A 25250-nucleotide genomic window follows, 5' to 3' on the forward strand; every position below is an offset into this window, starting at 1 on the left:
CCCCACTCAGGAAGTTTCTCCTACAACACAGCCCAGGCAGAAATCAGACCACAAATAGCTGAAGCAAAAGCCTCCACTATTCCCCCTCAGGTGGGTTCAGCATCACTCAGGCAGCCTGCAATAGCTTCTTCATTAAAAATACATTCAAAAGAGCAACTCTGCAACTTCAGAAATTAAAATAACCACTATTCAGAACATGAGTCACATGCAAAAGAGGTTGGGAATCTGCATTCTGGCAACAAAGGGGTTTCAAAAAGGCCCCATCCTGGAAGACAAGGCTGCCATGGCAAGGGGAGCCAGCAGAGGCAAAAGGGCATTCTTTGGATAGCTGAAGTTCTGCCCAATAGAAGAGTAGAGGGGGAGACAGAATTGTCAAGAGTTGCAGGTTACATGTATAAAAAAAGAGTGAAGAGGCCAAAAATACTTTTAGGAGCAACTTGCTGGAATTATGAAAACTAGTAAATTCTTTTTCAAGTACTTGAGAAGAGGGAAACACGCCAGAGATTCTGGCAATAAGACAAGCCAAGATTAAAGGGATTGTTTAGACTATCCAACAGAAAAAATAATTATTATTTTTGGTTTGTTTTATCTGAATTCAATTCAAAGAACTTGAGAAGATTTCTGGGCTAGAAAGCCTGGTTTTTTCTTGGCTTTTTACTTGGATGTTTATTGGGTACACTGAAGGTCCTGTTTCACCCCAAAGAGTAGAAGATTAAGTGATAGAACAAATCCTTCAGGACCAAACTGGTTTCACCTCAGTGTTATAAGGTCCTTCAGAGATAACTTGCTTAAATATGAAGTCTCTTGCTAAAAACTCCTATGGCAAGTGGCTACTGCAATGTCAGTTTTTAAGGCAGGCATTAAGGGACCTAAGAAAACTTTAAACCTGTAAATCCAATACAAATTATGAAGCAAAATGCCAACAAGCACACCAACCCAACCCACAAAACCCAGTATTAGCAAACACATAAACAGGACATACTGGGGAGCAGCTGGCAGAGACTTTGCACAGAGATTCCTGCCATGCACATCTAATGGTTTTATTTAGTAAAGTCAAACATATAAAAGGGAGATCCTGTTCATACAATAACTCAGATTTCCAGAGGCCTTTGAGAATGTTTGAGAATGTCCCTGATGAGGAGCTCTTGAAACTAAGTTGTCATTAGATTAAAAGGAGTTCACCTCACAGAGCTCAGAGAGAAATGTAATTCAAGAAGATGTTAAGATGCACTGGGGAAAACCAAACCCCAGGAATACACGTCTGTTCACAAAAGGAAAAAGTTCACAATACCCCTGCAAAAACATCAGCTCCATTTTCAATAGTGGCCAAAGAGTCAAAAGGCCCTGGGCACACTAATGGAAGAGGAATCTACCTAAGAATATAAAATGAAAGGAGCTGCTGGTCTCTCTGTAGGTCCCCAAGACACAAATTGTTGGTAGACTATGCTAGGAAAATATCACAATATTCTCACACTATTATTACTGTTCCCTATATATTTGTCACTGCCTGCTTTTGGAAGCAGGACACTGGAGTCAGCTCTGACAGCCTTTTGTACAGTCCAGTATTGCTGGGATTGTCAAGCTGGAGATTGTCACAAGGATGCATCAGAAACTGAAAATTCTCCAGGCAGTTTCTCAAGAAGCCCCCACAATGCAAATCAGTGAAAGAGGAACAAGTATTTTCAGGCCAAATCCAGTTACAAGAGGACTTTAAACCATGAGAAAAGTCTGCTGATATTCAATTTTTCCATATTCAGTCAAATAGTAGTTTGTGCTTGGTTTTGATAAACAGAAGTAGGGAATAAGACCCAGTTCCACCATCAATTTTTATTCCTGTAGGGAACCACTCAAGGTCATCTAAGTGAGCTGATCTAAGTCAGAGGGGTAACTCAGGTGTGTAAGAGGCACATTCCTGTTGTATGTATGGCAGCCAAGTCAAACTGCAGTACATGCAGAGTTGAACCAGTATTTCTGCATTAGCAGTTTGGCTCAGAATCAGCTTAACTATTTAGTGCTAATCCCAGATCATCTCTACTTGCTCTGGCTGTTCCAAAGTGAGAGTCCTGTTCTGACAAAACTCCTGCACTCCTGGAAACACAGGTTTTGTCCAGATTCACAACCCACATCAGAGATAAGCTGGGCACTCACAAAAGGAGATCTCCAAAACTGGATTTATAGATACTGAGGCCAGAAGTGACTGCTGTGATTACATCAGACATGCTGTACAACATGTGATTGTCTCAGTAAGATATTCTATGAATTACATCTTTTAATCAACTGTCAAATACTTGTATTGCATTGTTAAAATGAAAACTTCATGTTCTTTGATACAGTGAAATGATCAGTCTGTACAGGTTTCTCAAAAAAGCCTGTCAGAAGGCCTCTGAGGGAAGATAAAGTGTTTGTCAGGGGGTCACTACAAAGGACCTATTGAAAGATGTAGTTGTAGTCTTACAGCTTCAGAATAAGGAAAAGCACCAAGGGGATTAACCATCTATATCTGTCATCAGGCACAAGACTTCTCACTACAGGACACCAGAAATGCTGTAGTCAAAAAAGAGAAGTCACCTTTAGGAAGTCACAGTAATACTTATTTGCCTGGATTGGGAAGAAGGCACTTAGGGAAACAAGCCAGTGTTTTCCAGCAGCTCTTCTGTCCCACTTACAGGTAAGCCCCAAAAGAGAAAGGCCAGAATATCCCTGCTTAAGTAATAATAGTAAACAAACCACCAAGCTAAAAATTTATTTTTTGGAAGAGGGGCTCCCTGTGTGAGTTTCTGTAGTACTTCTCAACCTCACAGCTCAGTGGGCAGTAGGGAAGAGCACGATGCTCCTGAAAGCAAAAGTCAACAGCCAGCTCAGTTATGCCAATCCATTTATGCAAATGCAGAACTTGCTCATGTGCCCCTCCCAAACCTGAGCTGCAAACAGGTGTAAGAGCTGCAGCAGGAGGGGAGTTGTTCTTCACCTGGACTGACACGGGGCACAGGATCCTCCTGGCACTTAGAAACCAACAAGAACCCTCAGCCCAACAAGCAACAGCTGTCTTTGGATTTACAACTCTATATCCAGAGAAGAACTTTAATTTCTTTGTTTAACAACATCAGAAAAACATTAACAGCTTCAGTGAGGAGGTGGACTGCTGTGAGCTCTATCAATGCCCTCCTTCTTCTGTGCTTCTAACGTGCATTTTGGGAATCTGTTGTGACACTTTTGAAAGGTAAGCTAAACAGATTTCTCTATTAGCTGCAATACAAAGTACACTCATGTGGTTCATGTAAGTACAAGTACAAGGCAAAAATAACTGAAAAAGAGGGATTTGATCTCACCTGACAGAACTTCAGAGTTGCACAGATGTAATTCTTGACTTTTGCTTATACAATTTAATAACAGCAGGAAAAATTTCATTACCAAAGATCTACTGTGATCTGCAAAATGCACGTACTTGGTGCTGATTCAAATAGAACAATTATTAGGCCAGACATGCTCACACATCTGGAGAAAAGCTGTTGCAGCTACACCCACAAGCCTGGTTCAAATTGGGGAAGGGCTGGGAGAACTGAAAGAGAAAGTTGGGTTGAACAATAAGTGCTGGAGGAGATGCCTTAAAAAGTCATCCTATGAAAATTCCCTTCAAATATATCACCCAAATGAAGTAAATGACTTGTGGGTGAGTGGCTTGTGGAGAACAATAAGCAAACCCTTAATAATAGTGACATAGTGGATGGGGCTTATACTGAGATCCCAAGGGCCTTAAAATTGTTGAGCAGTATTTCTTCTCAGGTCCTTGTGAATCCAAACCACAAACAGGCTCCTGTTTATTTGCTGGGTGTTTCTGAAAGCGGTAGATAGTTTAAAACCACCCAAGAACACCAAACAAACAAACTCCCCCATACAATTACAAAAAATTGGTGGGCCTAACAGGCACTGCTATAAAACCGTACAGCGTTGAATATTCCAATGTCCAGCAATAGATAAGAAATGTTCTGGCTTAGAACAAGGAATTCCTCCTGCCAGTAAAGACACAAATTGTACTGCACTATTCCAGGTCTAAAGATTGATAATGGAGATGCTTGTTTGGTTTTGTTTTGTTTCATTCCCTCAAAAAAAACCAACCAACCCACCAAACAAACAAACAAAAAAAACTGCTAGCAAAACCCAGTCCCAAATAAAAAAGCAGAAATTGGCTTCATCGTATGTGGAGGTGAACTTGAATGAAAGGGCCATTGCAACCACTTCTGTAATCCATAAAAAAGGGTCTCCCAGGTATTGTGGGTGTGAACCTCTCAAATAAAAACCAGCAAGTCTCAGAGAGGGATGTTGATAAGAGACTAGTAAGCAACTGGAATATGTTTCTAAAAAGCATGGTCACTCTGGAATAATGTAAAAGAATACTTTCAAACACAGAGGAGGAAATTTGTTATAGTGGTGAAGTCTATGGTTTGTTCATGAATATAGAAGGGAGGCAAAAGCAATGGACTGGGAGTTACCAGTGTGCTCTGCTTTAGCAGGATTCCAAAGGCGTGTCATGGTTGGACACCCCCTGAAATATTTGAGAGTTACAAAACTAAAAGGACAATCCTATCAGACAAACTCAAGGTGAATTAAAAAGGCACAAACAAGTGAATTGGTGCAGTTTGTACGGCAGGAGCAATCTCTGCAGCTGTGTCTGGTTGGGATGGTAACAAGGGTGAGCAGGTAGCCATGGACCATTTAACAAAGGCCACAGGCTTTGCAGAGTTGTGACAGCCATTCCAAGCTCCTCTGAGCTTTTGCTTTCTGGCAAAAGTCAGTCTGTGTCTTTCCTAGAAGCTGTGGGGAACAAGATGCTTCTTGTTCCTTTCTTCTGCAGTTACTGTGATTACCTATTTGTTGTTTGATTTGTTTTGTTCATTCATTAATAGCATCAGCCAAGAAAACACTGTGTTGTTGGGAGTGTTACAATCCCTCTGGTCTTACCCTGCCTCTCTTCATGATACTCAAAATGCAGTGACACAGAAGGAAGCCTGCATCGAGTCAAACCAGCAAGCAATTAGAAACAAGCTTGCCATTGGCAGCCTGGCAGCTGAGGGAAAAAACAAACTCCCTAACAAAACCACCACAAAACCCCATCATTTTATTCACATCCAAGCTTTCAGAGGCAGTGCATGCACTGACCTGTATTTTTTTTTCTACTCAGTTGATACCTTTCCCTTAAAGATGCAGTGCTGTAGGAATCAGACACTTAAGATGCACCACTTCCACAGCACAAGGAAGCTACTTGAACACCTCATGTTCTTTATTACACATGTACAAAGAAGTATTCACTCAGATCTAAATGTTTATTCTGTTGAAGTGCTGTAGGGAAGAATCAAAAACTATCACCCAAGGACGTGGGCCATTAACACAGGTATCTGTTAATATCTGCAGAGTTAACAGGCAGTATTCTAACCTAACCTGAACAAGGAGTCTGGTTTTCCCAAACACAGCCACCAGCAGAGAGCATCGATAGGAACTGGGAAATTAAATTACATTCCCATTCCACCCTCATTTTCCAGTGAAACAACGAAGGGATTTACTCAGTGCTTTATTGCGTGTTTCAGTGCTTGTTCAAAGTTAAGCACCTCGCACTGGGCAGGGAGGGAGACTGGTCCCACAAGGCTGTTGGTGTGAGGGACAGCAGAGGTGGCTCTGCAGGGGGAATGTCAGCCAGGTAGGAGCAAGGCAGGGCAGTGCAATCAACTACAAGAGTCCCGTGGTAGCTGAGGGAGGAGAGCAGAGCAGGGCCAGCAGCAGAAGGGTGAGCCCCTGACCAGCAGCCATCTGCAGCAAAGACATCCAAGGGCAAAGCCAGCAGAGCAGACACAAGGTCAGGGATCAGGGAAAGGCTTCTTGTGCTTGAAAGAAGCTCCTAAGGCACAGCAGAGAAGGCTCAAGTGGAACTCCTCCCCAGCTGGGTGTTTCTCAGCAGCCTGATGGGGTCACACAGGTGCAGCACACCAGGGCTGAGCCAGGCCCTGGGCAGGGAGGCTGCAGAGCTGGGGGGACACTCAACCCCCCACAGTTACTGCCACCATCCCTTTTGTCCCAGTGGTCACAGACAGCTGAGGCCCTAACCTGCCCTCCTGAGACAGCAGGACTCCTCCTGCAGGATGGTGGTGCTGGCAGACTGGAAGAAATTATCAACAGAGGCAAGAAAAATTATATCTGCTGCCTGGACTGCACTATTAGAAATGAACTCAAGGGTCTGGATAGAAAAAAGGTGAAATTCAGCACATCAGCCAGCAATAATGGGGGAAAGAAAAGCACTGTGGCCTTTTTCTGGTCTAAAAGGTATGACCTAGTCAGTCTTGCTACTCTTGCAGTTTCATATTCTATTATTACCATAATTTTCAAGAGTAATGATTCTTTGTAGTTCTAGAGAGTTTATATTATGTGTCTTGCCAGGATTGCGGTTATTCTTAGGTGGAATCCAGGGCTACTCACTTTGCTCCATCAGTGAGTGCCAGAGTAGTGCAGGTTAATGCTGTGGATGGGGATATGGAGGTTTGGCTCTGGAACCCTACTGCTGTCAACTGCTGAATCCCAGCCTGTAGATGCCACAAAGAAATGTATTTAGAAATTAGACAACACTGGTAAAACTCTGGATGTTGGTTGTCAAGTAAGTTCCTTGCCTAAGAGCCAGAGCAGCATGAGAGGGAGCTGGGAGGAGTTGGGAGTGTTCAGGACACAGTGTGTTCAGAGTTTGGCAGAGGACATGGTACAGGGAGGTGTGTATGAGAATGTGGACTTGGTGGGAATTTGCTTGGGTGTTATTTCAGTCTGTTGGCTTGGTTCAGCACAGAAGGTGCTCCTGGCAGTAAGCTGAAGAAGGAATTGGGCATTTTACAAGCAATGTAACAGCAGGTTGAGGGCGAGAATGAAGATGCTGTGCCTTGGAGTGAAGTCACGTTGGGGGTTTAATGTGAGCAAGGAGTTACAGTCCAGAGATGGCTGCAGAGTGTGTGCTGAGGGGCAGAAGGGCATTGCAGGTCTGCATGGTGACATGGAGATACACCCACATGGGCTGTACCTGGGCTCTGTGGGGACAGTGCCAGGTGGGGAACGAGCTGCATGATGAGGAGCACAAATGCTAGATGAGTGTTTGGAATCAAGACCCAAAATCCTGTATTTTGTGTACACTCATTTTGTATTGGACTGGAAAGTTTGGGAGATTCATGGAGTGAACAAGGAACTAAAAGGTACAGGTGGAACTCCTTGATTAGTTTCACATGGGCAACTCTAAGTGAACACTGAGGGCCAAGTGGGAAAAAGGAGAAGCTCTGTCCGGCAGTTCCCCAAAAGGCCAAACAGAAGCAGGGAGAGGGCTGCCCGATGGTGCTGGCAGTGTTGCAACACAGGATCTAGAAGTCTGTGGAATGGCCTCGGTGCTTACACAGGAAATAAAACAAGTTCCCTCCATAGGAGTCCCGCCTGTGCCTGTATCTTGGTCATACCTGCCCTCAGCCCGTGCATCCACTGCTGCGCTATCCGTGGGGTCTGCAGCACAAGCACTAATGACAGGCTTCTGTCCACAGAGCTGTGTGAGGGAGGCTGGCGGTATCCTGAGGGCTGTGTGCGCCCCGCAGCTCCCGCAGCTCCTCTCCCAAAAGCTGCCGGGCCGCACAGCTGGGCGGGCCCGCTCCGTGCGGGCGGAGGGGCCGGTGTGTCAGCGGGCAGCCCCGGGTACCGACGGGCCCGGCCGCGGGCTGCAGCGCGGCCTGAGGGCAGAGGAGAGACCGCTTCCTGGGCCCGAGCGGAGGCGCTCGCCATGACAGGGGCGGGCCGCGGCGTCCGCGCCCGTCGGCCGTGCGGGAGCAGCCGGGGCGGGCGGGGTGCGGTGCGGTGCTGTGTGCGGGGCACTGTGCGCTGTGCGCCGTGCGGGGCGATGGTGCGGGGGCGCCGTGCGGGGCCGGGCGCGCGCGGGGGGCGCTGAGGCGGCGCGCGCCCCTCCCGCCCTGCTGCGCGCGGCCCCCGCTGCCGGCCCGGGCGCCGCTAGAGGGCGCCGGCGGGCCCCCGCCCCGCTGCGGGCGCGCATGCGCGGCGCGGGCGGCGGCGATGGCCCCGCAGTGACGGCCGGATCTAACGGCGCCACCGCGGAGCGCGCGCGGCCCGCCCGGCCCTGCCCGCGCGCCCACCGGCCCCGCGCAGGAGGCGGCGCCGCCGCCCGCGGTGATGCGGCCGCGGTGAGCCCCGGGTCAGCCTCCGCCGCCCTCCCGCCGCATCGGGCAGCGCGGCCCCGCCGCCGCCGCCGCCGCCCCGCCGCCCGTTCGCGGATCCTGCCTGCGGCCGCCGCCATGCCGGGCCGCCGCTGAGGGAGGCGCCGACAGCAGCAGGGGCCCCGCGGCGGGGCGGGTATGGCCCGCAGGGACCTGCAGTAGCGCCGCCGCCGCCGCTGCTGCCGCCCGGGCCGAGCCGCCGCTCGGAGCGAGGCCTCCCCCCCGCGGGAGGCGGAGGAGGAGCCGGCGCGGCCCCCTCCGGCAGGGCCGCCGCGGCCTCAGCGCTGCCGCCGGCGCTGCCGCGCGGCTCCAGGTGGCCCCGGACCAAGGTGACACCCGGCCGGCCCCCGCCCCGGGGCCACCTGCCCCCGCGGCCCGCGCAGACCTTCTCCGCACCGCGCAGCCGGCGGCCAGCGAGCGGCGGCGATGAACCCGGTGAATGCCACTGCTCTCTACGTGTCCGCGAGCCGCCTGGTGCTCAACTACGACCCGGCGGACCCCCAGTCCTTTTCCGAGATTAACAAGCTCCTGCCCTACTTCAGGCAGTCCCTCTCCTGCTGCGTGTGCGGTGAGGATCTTTCTTTTGTTCCTGCACAATGAGGCTCCCCGGGGCTCCCGCACGGCCCTGGGCCCGCACCGGGGCCTCGCCCGGCCCGTTCCGGGGCAGCTCCCGGCAAAGTTTCCCGGGCCCGGAGGCGGCGGCGCGGGGGGCGGCTCGGCGCTGGGGAGCGGCGGAGCGGGAAGAGCCCCGCTAAACCCGCCCCCGGCGCGGGGCACCGCGGGCAGGGCCGGTCACACGGGCAGGAGGCGGCGGGGCCGGGTCCCCACAGCCGCGCACGCCGCCCGGGCGGTGCTGGCCTGGGGAGGGTTCGCCTCCAAATGCGGCGCTTTATTATGATCGCCGCCTCTTCGGGGGCACGGCAGTTGTCAGGGGTGGTTGGAATATCCTGGGGTAGTGGAGTTAATCGCTTTATAAAAGCCACGACTGAGAGTGAGCGTGGTAAAAGATACCCAAAACGATATACCCACCATAGCGGCAGGGGAAGAGGAACTTCGTAGGATTTTTTTTCCCCCTCCTTGAAACGTAAACAATATGTAATTCCGATTGAAAGCCAGGAATTTTGAGCTGACAGAAACAATAATAGATTTTTTTTTTCTTTTTTTTTTGCCTAGTAGATAATTGTTCTGTAACAATAATTGCCGTAAAAAGCAGACAAGCAGGAGGTCTGCTGGGCTTTCCCCACTCCCATCCTCCAAAAAGAGCATTCTATGTGCTGTGGGCAAAGGCAGTATCCGGAATTTTGGTGTTACAGTGTGGAGAATACTGGGGAGGAATTGCATTCTGCTGTGCTGATGGACTGGGGGCATGTGTCTGTTCCTGGGAGGAAGCTCTGGAATAAACTGTTGGGTTTCCTTGAACTTCCTCTTGAAGCCTTGGTCAGTGTCGGGAGGGGGCTTTGACCTGTTAGACCTCATGGGTAAATTTTAATAATTCTCTTTTTTTTTTTTTTTTTTTTTTTTTTTTTTTTTCCACTCTGGTAGTTTTAAGTCCTGCCCTGTTTGTGTTTGTATTTTCCTGACAGAATGGTTTTATGCCCACTGTGTTTGTCGATCAGCTGTGTGTGTTACACTGAATTTGCACTGAATCACCGGGGTTTAGAAAGTTAAATATTTTATTTATTTACAGGATCAGGATTTAACTGTCGAGACGGCTAAAGTAGCGTTAGATGCTTCCTATCCTCTCTCTGTTGGCTCCTCCCACCTAAAGTCTTTGAAAATAGAGATCTGTTTGCACTGGGAAAGAGGGAGCCCGTTCCCAGGATCTCTGCATCGTCATTTCCTGAAGTAATTTGTCTTAAGGATTTTTCCTCACGGAATCCCGATGCTGGGATTGATGCATCCCTGGTTTTTATTTCTTATCACCTTAGGCCCGATTGATTCTAACCCCGGCTGTGCTTTCTTTCCATAAATTCCTCCTGCTCTTACTCGGTCACCGGACTGCTTTTGTCAAAAAATACGCAAATATTGTTCTGATTTTTTTAAAATAATATATTTGCATCGCTGTGCTCACTGGCCTCTCCACTTTAGGCCTGGTCTTCTGAAATGTGTTCTTTGTTCTCCTGGCCTTGCCTTCTTCCCTTCTTGGCCTTTTGCAGTCTTAGTTTTACACTCTGTGCTGTTGAAATTGTCTATCTTTAATTTGTCCCTGCCCAAATTCCTGAGCTTTTTTTCCTCCTTCTTCAGCTTTTCTTGCTTGGTTTTTCTGTCACTCTCAGTTTGGTAGAGCAAACCACGTTTTTAATTTGTTTTCTTCTATTTCCTTGTGCCTCCATGGATATTCCTATTCAAAAACTACCTCTTGATGGTTCTGCTTTCTCTCTTGACCCTTTATTTTTTTTTTTTTTTTTTGAATATTAGGGTTATTCCTTTGGTGTGTATTTCTTTTTCTACTATGGCCAGCTTTCAGATAACTGTAGCTGCTGTTTATTTCAAATGCTTTGCTTACAGCTGATTAACCAGTCTTATCTGTGCCTCCTGGACTCCTGTGTGTGGTGTGTCATTATCCAGAGGCCTCAATAAATTCCACACTGTGGAGCCAAGCAGTAAAACAGATACTCAGGTGTCTGTCTGGAGCCTGAGGTGGTCATGGGGAGTGGGGCTGCCCCACACAGAACTGCTCACTCTGGTGTTCCCAGTGTCACAGATCTGCAGTTCAGTCTATCTTTTTCTCATTTGCTTTTTGTATTCCTTTTCTCTTAGTGCTAAGAGTTGTTACACCTTTTACACCTTCTGAATGTTTAAGGTCATTAAATCCTGTCCAACCATCAAAGCCTTTTTAGCTTTGGTGCTTTAAAGGATAAAAATCTTAAGTACTGAAGTAAAGGCTACATTGAGAGGCCATGACAGTGAGCGCTATGATCACCCAAAACTGTGCCGAAATCCCAGAAATATTCTGATTTGGAAGGGACCCACAATGGCCATGGAATCAGCTGTTAGTGAATGAGGGACTGAACGCAGAACCTCGGTGTTGTCAGCACTGACCAGCTGAGCTAACTGTGCAGTGTGGGTTTGGGTTGGGTTTTTTGTTTTAATACTTGAAAGCTTTGCTGATGCTCACCTGTTTCTGCCCTGTTTGTCTGTTTAGGCCCTGAGACGCAAATACCTGGCTCTGGGTCCATGTACATGGAACTTGGAGTGTCTGGTACTTCCCTTGCACAGATCTTTTTAAAGTACTGAGTGCAAAGGTTTAAAAACTGTGCTGTGTTGGAGAAATGCTGCAGAAAGTGTCAGCAGTGGTTAAAGTCTCAAGTGCTGGACTTCTAGGAATTCCCTTGGGAAGTAACTCTATGACTTAGTGCTCCCTATGTCATCAGCTTTTTCTCACTGTGTAATCTCTCTTGAGTGCATTCTGTAATGCTTTGTTATGCTGTGGGTATTAATTTTATGGTCAAGATTGTCCCTTGAATTTTAGGGAATTGTTTTTAGGAGAAATGAGTGCCAGCTACATAAATCTGCTAACATTCCTGGGCTTCCACTGTGCTCCCAAAGCACGAGGCATAAGCCAGCTCATTTCCTTGTGATCTCATAGTCTTTTACACCACTCACATAGCAGGGGGTGGCAGAAGTTTTTGGACCCACATAATGATGAAGTTCTAATTAAAGCTCTGATTTCAGATTCAGATTGGCACACATGGAGTTGCAGCAGTAGAAAGCCAAAATGTAAATACAGTATGTCAGTGTAAGTCAGCTGAATCAGTCCTGGGTGGATTCAAGGTCTCCCTCTTGCCTCATGATGGGTGATAAGGGTTTGGTTCTGTAGTTGGAACAGCTGTGTGTGTATTTCTAGGATTTAAGTGTGTTCATGTGACAGTTTCCTGGACAGTGCTGTAGGGTAATACATCATCCTTTTATAGGGATGTATAAGACAATATTTCCTAGAGCTTTTAAAACTTGAGAATAACTGCTCCCAAGTGTGCATTAGGCAGAAGGGCTATGCCTTATGTGTTTTGAGGATGTGAAATACAAGTTTCAGCCTCTGGAATAAAGTGATTATTATAAAATTGCATCTTAATACCACATTTAGTTTAAAAAATAGCGTAGTAAAATTTATGCAACAAACGTCTGTGTTTTAAAAGGTGCTGTCTATTGGGGCAAACATCTTAGCAGTGCCATTCTCTGGTTCAGATACTGTGCAGGTTACTGCAAATCATTGGTCTTTTCAGCATTACCAGCCTTCTCTACTGAATTCAGTAGGATTGCCAGTCAGATCAGCTTAGTTTTTTATCCACAGAACATTGCCATCGTGCAATCTCTGAAAGATAATTCAAAGGTGTGTGAAAGATTGTTATTGCTGATTGAGGGATTTCTTGGAAGCTGGCAGGGCTGCAGGACAACGTTTTATGCTTGGCCAGGAACGCAGCTGGTGCTGGGAAGTACAGGATGAGAATACAGTTCTTGTCTTAAACATCCTGTAATCCCAGTAAGGGGATGTGAGACAACATGTGGCTTCAGGGAGATTAGGGGAGGGAGGAACAAAGGAACCCATGGCAGCACTGACTGGTACCTCACAGAGCCCATCCGGTGCTCTGAGGCAGCTCTTGATAATTTTAGCCAGGGGGCTGAAGGCTCAGTGGTGCAATAGCATTGTGGAAGTGACTCCCAAGCATGGGCAGTGGCATGGATTGCCAAAAAAATAAAATAAAAACTGCTGACTTTTGTTTTTCTATATAACAATTAGTATAAGGATGTTATTTCCCTCCTGCTCTTGTGTAAAAGCAGTAGCCTGTTTTGAGAGTTTCATACTGCCAAAGAAAGTTGGAGTGTATAATATAATTACATATTTTAATCAATTATACTTAGCACTAGATAATGGTGGTATCCAGTTGTAATACATAGTTGGTAGTATACAGTTGTGGAAGAAATTCCACTTTGTGCCATTCTGTCCATGTGAAGCCTTCTCCTCTTCCTCACCTCTCTGTGAGCTAATTCTCCTCTGCCTCTGCAGTTCTGTGTCCCCCGGGTCCCGTCCCCGGTGGCAGCTCCTGGGGTGTGGTTCAGGTCCCAGGGCTCAGTGCTGAGGGCTGCACTGTCCCCGGGAATGGTGTGAGCTGGGCCTGGACAGCTGGACTGAACTTCCCTCCGAGAAAGGGAGATACTTGAGGGACACCTAAACACATGGAAACTTCCTGGAAAGTTCATTTTCCTGTCACAGACGTGGAATGAGGGAGAAGAAACAAATTCCCATTATAATAAAACTTAATTGTATGGATGATACCGGAGTTTTCCTTTGGGATGTGAGCTATGGCTAAATTGAGATTGGATAACAGAGTTTTAGAGTGAAAAAAATGTAAGTTTTATAAGTTTACTGATGAAACAGTTTAGCTTAGAACTTCTTCCTTGTCCATTCTCCCGAGGTTGAGGAGAGTGAAGGCTGATTCATGATCTGTGCTGCCAGATCAGAGTTGCCTTTTATGTTTGAAAATTGGTCTGGTGCTGTGGGGTTTCTTAGATATTTTCTCCATTGACATTTTCATCTTTCCTTTGTTTTCAGTTATGAGAAATACTGTAAATAAAACTACTGATAGTTTTTAAAAGTACATGATTTTCCCCTTAAAAGCGTCATGAATGGTTGCCAAAACACTTCTCTGAAACAATCATGAGGAAGCATGGACAAGGGGACTAAGTACCTGTCAAATACCTTCTGCTGCAGGTATTCTCTTTGTGCTTGGCCTGGGGAGCAGTTGTCTGTAAAATGTCCAGTCTCACATCTCTGTATACGCCAGTTTTTACTCAAGAACCTGTTGGGTGATTTCCTCTTAAAATCTCCCTGCTCAACTTGGTTTCCCTTTCCTGTTTTCAAACCCTGTGTGTGACTCCTGGGAGAACTGCTTTGTCAAGGTTGTCTGCATTGTACTGCAGAAGTTTTGATAACAGAAAGTTCTGCCAGTAGAATTTAAATTGGCTTCTAAACTAAAAATACTCCTCAGCCTTAGAAGAAAATCGAGTAGGAAGAGAAGTAGCTGTGGTCCCCTCGGTGGCAGCTGGTTGACAGTGACTTCCAGAGAGAGTTGCAGTGCCGGGATTGGAGAGGAGTGTTCCTGCTTGAGGAGCTGGGAGGTGATGGATGGGTTTGGTGGTGCCTGAGGATATTGATTAAACCGATTGTTTTCCTGAGTGTTTAAAGAGGAGTTAATGTGTTGCCAGGAGGCGTCTTTATTGGGATGGTGAGCTGTCCTGGTCCGTGGGCGCTGAGCACTCCTGCACTGTTCCTCTGCCTTTGTTTTCTTTGCTGCCTTACGATTGACACCTCGGGCCGTGGAAATACGGACTGAGCCTTCCTGGGTATTGTGTTGGAGTCTTTAGTGAGGCCAGAAGTTCCCTGGGGCTGGGCAATGACTTGAGAAGTGATGGCAGTACAGCCTTCCTGAGCATCCTGCTTTGCAGGGAGCAGAGTTTTCCCTGGTCTCCTGGGGAATTCCACCGAGTCCCCCCAGTGATATCGTTTGTTATTCCGTGTCTCCTGAGCCTCAGGCACAGCCCACGGTTGGCTCCCTCTACACTGTGGCCTTGGAGAGCATTCTTCAGTCCAAGATGTTGGTGTTCATGTTGTTGTTTGGTGTGGAAAAATGGTTTTCATTGCTTTTTGTTTGCTCGGGGAATGTGATGAACTGGATCTATAACTTCCAAAGCAAGTTCTCACTCTTGAGAGTGTTTCTGCAGCTTAGAAACGTGTTATTATTTTATACCCGTAGGAGAAATGGTAACTTCACTTTTGAAACTTCTCAAAATACGGCAATCTTGACTTTTGGAAAACATCATTATGTGAAAATTTTACACTGCATGGTGAACAAGGTTCATTTATCCATCTTCTTAAAGCCTCAAAGTTTGAACTTTACCACCTAATTTGTTAAAAATACATTTAGAATTTTTCCTGTCAGGGATTTTGTAAACACAAGGACTTTCAAACAGAGCCATAACTTTGACATGGGACTTAGTAAAAATGTTCTGTTGTTTCTTATCTGGATGGTGGACTCAAGAACAAGGCAGTCCCTTCTGCACTTAAAATGCAATTTATTGTAGTTTTTTTCCTCTTGAACTTCAGCTAAAGAAGTTGACTGTATTTCTCCAAATATGAAGAAAAATAGTCTAACTGTCTTCTGATCATCATTAAATTGGGTTCCCATGGTGCTCAGGCAAAAACAGTGCAGTTTTTATTTTTTCCAAGAGTTTACAAACATTAATTCATTAGTCACAACTGTCCCTATATGAGGGTAATGATGTCTTTAGCAATTTTTTTTCACAGGCGTGTGGTCACGGAGGATATGCAGAAATATTCAGTAGCCAGCAGAATGTTTTCTCTGATAAAATTTTGAAATCAGTATTTTTAGTTGATTTGGGTCTTTAGTGGGGTTTTTTGTGTGTCCCACATTTCCATTTCACCCAACAGGGAATTGAGGGTTTGTGGTGTTTGTGGATGTCTTGGTCAAATTCTGGTGGTGTGGTTGGGTGATCTAAGGGTGGTGTTTGCAGGAAGAAATAATTCCTTGTAGTCCACAGGGAAACTCTCGTTGTTTCTCAGATTTCTGTGCAGGGAGTCTTGGGAAACATTTTTTTGATTGTCCTTCTTGGCTGAATTGAACAATTTCTCTGTACAGACCCTTGTTTCAAAGCCCATGAAAGGATCACACACATTTGTGGTGTTGTTGTGAGCTGCCCTCAGCTCCACACCCTCTTCTGTATCCGTAGGTTCAGAGCTTTGCCCCTGGAATTTTGCAAAGATGTGTTCATGTCTCAGCTAAGAGCATGGCTGCTGCACACAGGGATGTGTTGTGGGAACGCTGACAGTCATCCCACCCTTGAAGTTTCTACATCCAAAATACATGAAACCCTCACCATCGAAGAATGACAGAACAACCTGCTGGGGATCCAGCAGATTTCACAGAGAGGAGCTGACCAACATTTTTCTACCTGGGACACTTGCTAGGGCAGGGGCAGGACAGACATGGATCTGGGGAGTCTGGCTCCTGACTTTGGTGCAATTTCGGTGAAATGCATCGAATCCAACATGGTCCAGCCCAGCCCAAGTGTAGGTCTGGAAGTGGGGGGTGTTAGGACTTGAGATCTGTGAGACCTTTCGCTGCTGTCATGTCCATGCACTAACCTCTGTGAGTCTAAACGTGTTCAGTTTTCTTGGTTTTTAGGAAGTACCCAGATCTCCCACCCCTCTAAAGCAGATCCCACACATTTGTTGTATTCCTCTGCAGATGGCTGACAGACCTTTTTGCTGCTCATCATATGCCTGCCTGTCTGTCGTCAGATAGTTTTGCAAATAGTGCTTTTAGGGGGTTTATCCAACTCGAGAAATGCTGCTTTTGTGAGGGTATTTTCTGTTGTGTTTTGCCTTAAAGCCTCGTTGAGCTGCTGCTCATTCTTCAGCGGGTTCCAGCTGATCATTTCTCGGGTGAGAAGATGCTGTGGGGAGAGCAGGGCTTTTCCTTCCCTCCGTGCTGCAGCTGAAGCTCTGGAGCTGCAGGTACAGGGGTGGCTGAGCACAACCCCCTGTGCAGCACTGTCACAGCCACTGAGAACCAGCTCCTCTCTTCAGGGGCTCCTGAGCTCTGAAGCTTGGATGTGGCAAGTTGTTGGAGCTTTCTGGCTCTGTTGCTAATTATTTGAGTAGAAACAATCAGATGAAGTTTAATCCCGACATGAAAAGGCTGACAGTGTAGCAGTGCAGCTGTCAAAGCTCCAGCTGTGGATGGCTTTGGGGTCCTCGGCATGTAGAAATCTGTGTGTGCCTTAGATGGGTACAGCTTCCTGTTCCTCAGAGCCTGGTAGAGGCTCAGCATTTCTGTTTCTGTAATCGTGGTTTAAAAATAAACTCGTGCTCACCGTGTTTGATGGGCACAGAGTGGGGGTGAGCTCCTTGCTGCCCTCTCCTCCTGTGTCCCCTGGATGTCACTGTGCCTGTGTGCCTGGGCTGGTGATCCCAGTGCAGCCAAGATCCAGGACTTCTGCCTGACAAACGGTGGTGATGAACCCCAGGGATACATTTGTATTTGTAAAAAAAATTGACTTCTTTGTTTCTTTTTTACTTCTTGAAATTAAGATTTAATAAGGAAATAATTCTTAAGACTTTGGGTTGTTGGAAAAGCCAAGATAATTTTCAGTGATTAAGGTTCCAGTAGCATTTCCAAGGACCTGAATTAGATATTTGTGTTTCGCCCTTTCCTGCCTTTGCTGGGGGTAGGTGAGAATGGCTGGAGATAACTGTTCAAGCCTCTTTTCCCAGTGAATTTCATCCATTAGGAGCATATTTGGTGGGTACAGACACATAACAATCGTTTTGATTGCCAGTTCTTCTTCCCCCTTTGGTCTCAGAGACACAATTTGCAGATGCTTCCCCTGTCCCTGTAGTGTGAAATGATGCTCATTAAGGACCACAGCAGGAAATATTCCTTGTGGTTTAAGTGACCTCACTCCAGGACAGCCTTTCCAGATCAGCCAGACTGTTTGGTAAATAATATATTAAAAGTTTTTCCTCTGTATATGCTCCTTATTAATTGTAAGTGCTGATATTAATGTATGTATTTAGTCAACCTTTTTGAAATCAGGATAGTTAAGAGCTGATGTGGAAAGAACAGTGTCATATTGGCGGCTTTGTAAGAACATGATTTTGCTTTTGGTGTATTGATAACCCCCTTACAAAAGAGGGTGAGAAAAGACAGAGTAGGTTCACCAGGCTACACAGGACTGTAAAACTGAAGGTCTGCAGTGAGTAATTGTGGAAAGGCCTAATGCAGGTGAATGGCTGCACAATAAAATGAAAAATTACCTTTAGCTTAGAGAAATACTAAATTATAAGCACAGAAGAGTATTCACTTCAGGGCCCACCATGTTTATATCTTGGAGATCTATATAAATTTTAAAATTTCTAGAGAGGGGAAGCACTGATGGCCACCAGGCTAAACTGAAATCTTGGCCTTGCAAAACCTCAAGGCTCCAAAGCAGCTCAGGTGCTGTTTGTGGGATGGTGCTGCTGACTTAGTGCCCCTCTCTGCAAGAGTATTACAGGTAATGACAGTTAATTTTATGGGAAATTAGCGTCCCATGGTTGACTTTTTATGACTTGCCAGTCCTAAGACTGAGAAGAGTAACAGTGCCACAGAATCCATAAAAAAGAGAAACTTTGAAGAATAAATATTAAATGAGATAAAAGTTGAAAGGGAAAATAATCCCTCAGCTCAGGCATTCCTATTGACTCTCCAGTGGAGGTAGCCTGGCATTTACTGGGAGTAGAATTTGCTCTGTTCTCCCTGTCAGTGAGAGCATGTGAAGTGTTTTGTCATGTCACTCTATCTGTTTTTTTCCTCAAAGCCTCCAGAAATTTTGATTTTCCTGTATCCTCTTTTAGCATTTGTACTTATTTAGGAGTTTCAGCCAAATTTATTTTGGGAGAAATAAAACACACTGTTGGTGATGCCTTTTTTTCAAATCTAATTAAAAGTTAAGGTGATATCTTGTTTATTTGGTGCCATTTCTGAAGTATTTTAGTTCTGTAAAGCCTTAACTCAGCCTTATTGTCCTAAGGAGCCAAGAGAGGCTACTGGTGGATGAGGAGTGCACCCAGCTGCTGTGTGTCATTAATTAATGGGAGTTAATTAATGCTGGTGGCTTTTGGCCCTGGGAGCACTATAGTCCCAAGGCTCTGGAGTGTCAGCACTGGCCAGGGCACGGCTCCTGCTGTTCCTGTGTCACTCAAGATCAGGGGCCTGGACCATTGTTGGTGAACTCTCTGCTCAAGGACAGGACAGGAGCTGGTGGGATTTAAAGTTTTGGGTTTGTTCCCTTCAGGGAACTTTTCTCCTACAATCAAGTCCCATCTTGGGACCACAATGGCCACCTCTGCCTGTGTTGTTGTTAATATAGTGTCATTTCAAGAGAACTTGGGAAAAACCCAGTAATTCCCCCTTCGGATTGGACTGTGTGACTTCATCTTCCCTCTGTTGGCTTTAAACCTTCCCGGCTTGGTGTGGTGGGGTTTTGTCACACTGTTATGGCAGGGCTCATTCTGTGCTGAACAACTCTATTTCTCTCCATTTATTAACAATTACTATGTACTGGCAGCCTGAGCACTGACCCCTGTGATTTGTTGCTCAAAACCCAGTTTACATCAAGCCACCCCCACTGAACGAGGGCTCAGGTGGAGGGCTGGGAGCAGCCCCTTCCCAAAGAGGGATCAGGGAATGCAGGGAAAAGGGATCAGAGAAGTGAGCAATGAGAGAAAATAGCTTTGATATTTTGGGGCTTTTTTCCCAGTCTGATTTGATAGATGCATATTGGTTCCTGTTCCCAAGTTGTTTAATTTTATTCACTTGTTGCAGCAGATTGTTTTCACTGTGGGAAATCTGTGTGGGAATTCCCTGATGGCTGTAACTCATCCTGCAGAGGCTCCTTATGGGAGAAGGGTCTGGCCAAAGCTGACAATGTGCTGCTGGGAGGGGAGGGAGGCCTGTTGCTGGGGATGGCTATAGATACTCTGCAATTTAATTTAGGAGATGGAATATCTTTCTGGCCTAGAGCTGCCTGGAAATAGCAAAGCAATACTGTCACTTTCTGGATATAGGAGCTAGTTGCATTGTTTCTATACAGAATTTAGTTTCACTCATTCTTTCATACTTTATCCTTAGGTAATATTTGAGCTGTTCTTAAGGAAAACCAAACCGTTCTTCCAGGTTTTCACAGTTTTGGGGATCTGCCAACAAAACCTTCCAGACTGTCAGTGCTGGGGGTCTGAAACTTTCTGGACTGTCAGGGGTGTGTGGATTCCTTTAGTAGCTGGTTTTTATTAGGTTTTTTTATTCTAAACAGTAAAATATTGAAAAAATTCTTTATTCTGATGCCTTCACAAAATGCTAAATAAAAAATAACACAAAGTCTGCTGTGTCATCTTCCCTTTAGGGGTGGATATTTCATCGTTTTTACATTCCTCTCAGAGTTTTCCCTCTGCTGTGTTCCCATTTTTTTCTTACTAATTCCATTAAAATCTTTGCAGTAAGTCTTCATGGGAGTTTATTATATCACTTTTGGTAAATTCATAGAAATCATGTGTGTTCTGTGATTTTCCATGGACAAAGCTGAAGGGGAGAAGGGATCAGTAGTATTGTAGTTGAGAATGTTTCTAAAGGCTGCAGCACACAAGTTACAGTGTGATGGTTTTCTTCTTATTTTCTCCAATGTTGTAAAATCAGGTGGGCAGATGGGAGAATTTGTACAGGCAGTTGTTGGGATGAGATGTTTTCTTGTGAATAACTGAACTCTTTGAGTGACTTTTTTTGATAGTACAAAAAATTCATCTAGTAGGTGTCCTGGAAACCTGCCTTAAAGTCCATTGTAATCTTCCTCTTTCTTTTTCCCGTAGGAAATTTGCTACAAGACCCTATTGCTCCTACCAACTCCAATTGTCAGCATTATGTCTGCAAAACGTGTAAAGGCAAGAAGATGATGATGAAGCCCTCGTGTAGCTGGTGCAAGGACTACGAGCAGTTTGAGGAGAACAAGCAGCTGAGCATCCTGGTGAACTGCTACAAGAAGCTGTGCGAGTACATCACGCAGACGCCGCTGGCCCGGGACATCATCCAGGCCGTGGATTGCTCTGCAGACCTGCTGGCCCTGCTCAAGGATGGGGCCCCGCTCCATGAGGAGCCGGAGAAACCCTCGGACGCGGCCCTGGCCCTGTGCCTGACGCATTCCCCGGTCCCCTCCACCTCGGAGCTGGCCACGGACGCGCCGGGGGCGTTCACGGCGCTGCCCGAGAGCAGCCCCAGCCTGGACCTGCGGGGCTCCGTCATCAACGGGCTGCCCCCCTGCAACGGGCTGTCTGTGGAGAAGCTGGGCGTGGGCATCCCCTCTCCCGAGCCCGCCAGCGCCATCGACGTCTGCGGCACCGCCGACTACATCAAGACGGAGGACATCCCCGGCGGGCTGCAGCCCGTCTGTGACACGGTGGCCACCAGCGACCTGTGCCCCGCGGGCATCGACATCTGCGGCTTCAGCGAGGACATCAAGCCGGGCGGGTCGCTGCTGCTCAGCGTGGAGGAGGTGCTGCGCAGCCTGGAGACCGTCTCCAGCGCCGAGGTGTGCGACTCCAACCTGCAGCCCGCCCTAGAGGCCAACATGGCCAACGGGCCCTTCCTGCAGCTCTCCCCCCCTCCCCTCAGCCATAACATTTTCATGTCCACGGATGCTTCTCCTCACGGGCTCTCCTGCACGGCGGCCACGCCCAAGGTGGCGAAGCTGAACAGGAAACGCTCTCGCTCCGAAAGCGACAGCGAGAAGGTTCAGCCCCTGCCCATCTCCAGCATCATCTGCGGCCCCACGCTGGGAGCCTCGGCTCCCGTGACAGTCAAACAGGAAAATAAAATGTCTTTGCAGCCCATTGCGACTGTACCGAACGGAGGAACTACTCCCAAAATCAGTAAAACTGTGCTCCTGTCTAACAAAAGCATGAAAAAGAACTTAGAACATGCCCCTAAGAAATCCCACCCGAAAGCCAAACCGGGGGTGCTGAAAACGAAAGACAAGGCAAAGGAGAAAGTTCCCAGCAGTAACGTTATGCCAGGAAGCCCGACAAAAACTGTGTACAAAAAGCCACAAGAAAAGAAAGGGTGTAAATGTGGTCGTGCCACCCAAAATCCAAGTGTTCTTACATGCCGTGGCCAACGCTGCCCTTGCTACTCGAACCGCAAAGCCTGCCTTGACTGCATATGCCGTGGCTGCCAAAACTCCTACATGGCTAACGGGGAGAAGAAGCTGGAGGCCTTTGCAGTGCCAGAAAAGGCCTTGGAGCAGACTCGGCTTACTTTGGGCATTAATGTGACAAGCATTGCCGTGCGCAATGCCAGCACAAGCACCAGTGTAATCAATGTGACAGGGTCACCAGTAACGACGTTTTTAGCTGCCAGTACACACGATGAGAAAAGTTTGGATGAAGCTATAGACATGAGATATGACTGTTAAACCTTTCTTTCTTTTCCCTGCCATCCGTAGGGGAACTGCTACAGGTTTAAGGCAGCTATGGTTCTGTTTAACTTGCTGGAGCTCCTGCGTTTAGATCACTTGTATCAAGTGTTTTTCATTGCTATGTTCTGTGTATTAGTGTCTGGGAAATAGTTGCAGATAATGGAGGAGTTACCCTAAAACTGTTTTTAGTTCTTACAGCACCTCATAGTTTGAGATCGATTGCTGATGTAAATGATTTTATCACAAGATCTTTTGACAAGGAATATATTTGACCTCATTGTACTTGCTCATGCTTTGTGCTCAGTCAAAGCTTCAGCTTCAGTGTAGCATCCAGATAGTGCATCTCAACTGTGCTAGATGATGGTGTAAAAGAATAATTATTTGGTGGGTTACAGTCACCACGAGCAGGAAATGACCTGACATTCCTGTGGGAAAGGCAGCACTGAGGTGGGGGATACACTCTGGAAAGGGTAGGTAGTGGTGATTGTGAGCACTGGCTGTGCCCTCTGCTGAACAGCATACAGTTAAAACAAGGTTAATGAATCCACTGAGTGAGCTGGCGGGCCAAAAGGCACCTCAGGCCGCAGGCAGGGCTCAGGCGGGTTGGGTGGGTGCAAAGGTCGAGCTCCAGCTGGGATACCCCATCCTGGTAATGACATCATCCTTGGGGTTTGTCGTCCTGACACTTGACAGGTCACGTCCCTGCTCAGCTGCCCCTCTGCCCCAGTCCCTTGTGTGTGATGAGTCACTGAGGGGCTGGGGGAGAACATCACTGGTACCCTATGAAGGCTCAAGTTCTGTTAGCACCGTCCTCTCCCTTTCCCCCGTTCCTGGTGTTCTGCTGCTGTTGCTATAGGGAAGAGAAGGGGTTTCATGGGTTACAGGGAGTCCTTGGCTGATTCTCCCCCCTCTGGTGCTGATCAATGCCAGGGCTATGGGGGATTCCACAGCACTCACCACCACTGGGGGGGTTGTTTGATCAGGTCTGTAACGGAGCCGGGACCCCTCCCGTGGAGGTGAGTTCCCCACTGACAGGCACCTCCCAGCCAGGGCACAGGATGACGGCTAGCAAAGGTCAAATTTTTGGGGTGTTTGCTAAACACAATAAGCTATATATAACTCACTCCACCCTGAACCTATCTCATTTTTTGCTAAAATGTTGAAAGCAGCTTTTGAAGGTCATTGCTTTTCAACCTGGGCCAAAAGGCTCGAAAATAGAAAAATAACACAAAATTGCCGAGCTTATCTGGAAAAGTGTTACAGTGAAAGAATTCCTCTTAGGAATTCAGCTTTGTGCAAAAATGGTTGATTTCAGCGCAGTCCCTAAATAAGAGCGCGGGCACAAGATTTAGTTGTGCCTTCAGGGCTTCGCTGGAAACCTAAAAAGTTGAGATTGCTTTGTCAAAGCAGAAATTCTCCTCTTGGAGTGACAGAGCACAACCCGAACACGGGCTGACTCGAACACAAACATTACTGTCTGATTTTAAAGGCCATTCCTGTTCCAGCAGCATGTTAAATAGTGTGTGGATTTTTTTAGTTCCTTTCCTGCTTCCATCTTCCCTTTTCCTCAGGCAGAGCCCCCGCGGTGCTTTCCGGCCCGGCGCTGGGTGTGCTTTGATTTGGCACAAAGCACGTACAATGACGGTTCCTCACCGAGAAATGAGCAAAACCCTTTGGACACAAATGGCACCTCCTTTTGTTTTGTAGTGTACCATGGTGTCATTTTCTGTGAATGTGGTCAGAGCTTTTTGTTGGTTTTGGTTTGTTTCTCCCCCCGTCTTTTTTGTGGGGTGGGCAGGGTGGGGGGTTAAAGCCATAGGAAGAAAAATGTGATGTATGTGTCCAGTCTGTACTTTTTTGTTTTTGTTTTGCAAGAAGAGTTGAAAAATATTTTTGATAATGAGTAAATGGTGGAAAATGCTTCTTAGTATTCTTGTCTTTATTTGCCAACCCAAGTACCTAAGATCTGTGTTTTTTAGCTCTCCTGAGATTTAACGATGTCCTATTAAAATGTATTTAGTTAAACTTGTATGTGATTTTTGTGTTGACCCAGAGGGATCCTACCAGTCTCTAATTTGGTGGTTTGATCGTGACCTACTAATGTAAATCTGTTTCTTAGTCCACTACGTGTAAGCGAAGTAGCGACCCGGAGTCTGGGAGTGGCTGCACAGCACGGGTTGTGTCCGGATGCTTTTGCAGAGCTGTTCAGTTTTGCCAAGATTGTTGATGGTACATTTTTAGGACTTTCATTAAATTAAATACAAAGTACCTTTGCTCCAGAAATGTGGGAGTATTTGGAATCTTTACTATCTCACTGCTGCATTCAATGTGGTACCAAAAGTTGGAGAACTTAGGTCAAGAGTGTTTTGGAGCGTCGCCAGGAGAGCCCTGATGGTTAATGTAAAACTGCAAATGGTAGATTCAGGTTGTTTCTAAAAACATTTCCTTTTATGCTGCCACATTCTTGAAATGTATATTAAAATTCAAATTGATTTAATAAATGTTAGTTTTCTAATTCTATTTTGCAACTGCTGAAGGCATCAGTGTGGCATATGTTGAACTCGCTGTCTAAATACTACTTAGTGTGTTGATGATTAATTCCCTAATTGTTTAAATTAGGGTTGGCTTGGTTTGGTTTCCTTGCCCTCCTGGCTAGTTGTTTGTGAGCTGAGCAATGGAAAGGATCTCTTCTTGGTGCTGACCAGCATTCCAGCAGATCCAGTTGGGAAAGCATTCCTTCCACAGCAGTTTCCTGGTGTGGGGCCTTCCTGCCTTGGCTTGGGCAGAGGGCAGGGTGAGAGCGTGGCCCAGCACAGCCCAGGAGGGGCTTGTCCCTGCTGCCCATCCCGAGGAGCTGGAGAATCACTGGTGGGGTGCAGCTCTGTGATCCTTTGAGCTCCAGCCTGGCCCCAGCTGGGAATTCTGGTGTTCCTCCTGCTCTGGATCCAGGAGCTGTTCTCAGCATTAACACACAGGGAACTGCTTGGGGAT

General features: G+C 46.8%; 1 protein-coding gene across 2 annotated transcripts; it reads left to right on the forward strand.

The window, feature by feature from the left end:
• The first annotated feature begins 2992 nt into the window (after positions 1-2992).
• On the forward strand, positions 2993-24742 carry MSL2 (MSL complex subunit 2). Of its 2 annotated transcripts, none has more exons than XM_083868217.1 (2): positions 2993-3220; positions 20659-24741. In XM_083868217.1, exon 2 carries the CDS (start codon positions 20739-20741, stop codon positions 22254-22256), a length of 1518 nt encoding a protein of 505 aa, XP_083724343.1. In that variant the 5' UTR covers positions 2993-3220; positions 20659-20738; the 3' UTR covers positions 22257-24741. The 2 variants fall into 2 exon arrangements, with proteins under 2 accessions (XP_083724343.1, XP_083724342.1); XM_083868216.1 differs by lacking the exon at positions 2993-3220 and adding an exon at positions 8646-8805 and having other exon boundaries at positions 20659-24742.
• Positions 24743-25250: the final 508 nt, after the last annotated feature.

The sequence above is a fragment of the Zosterops lateralis genome, assembly GCF_965231275.1.
Source record: "Zosterops lateralis genome assembly, chromosome: 10".
NCBI lineage: Eukaryota > Metazoa > Chordata > Aves > Passeriformes > Zosteropidae > Zosterops > Zosterops lateralis.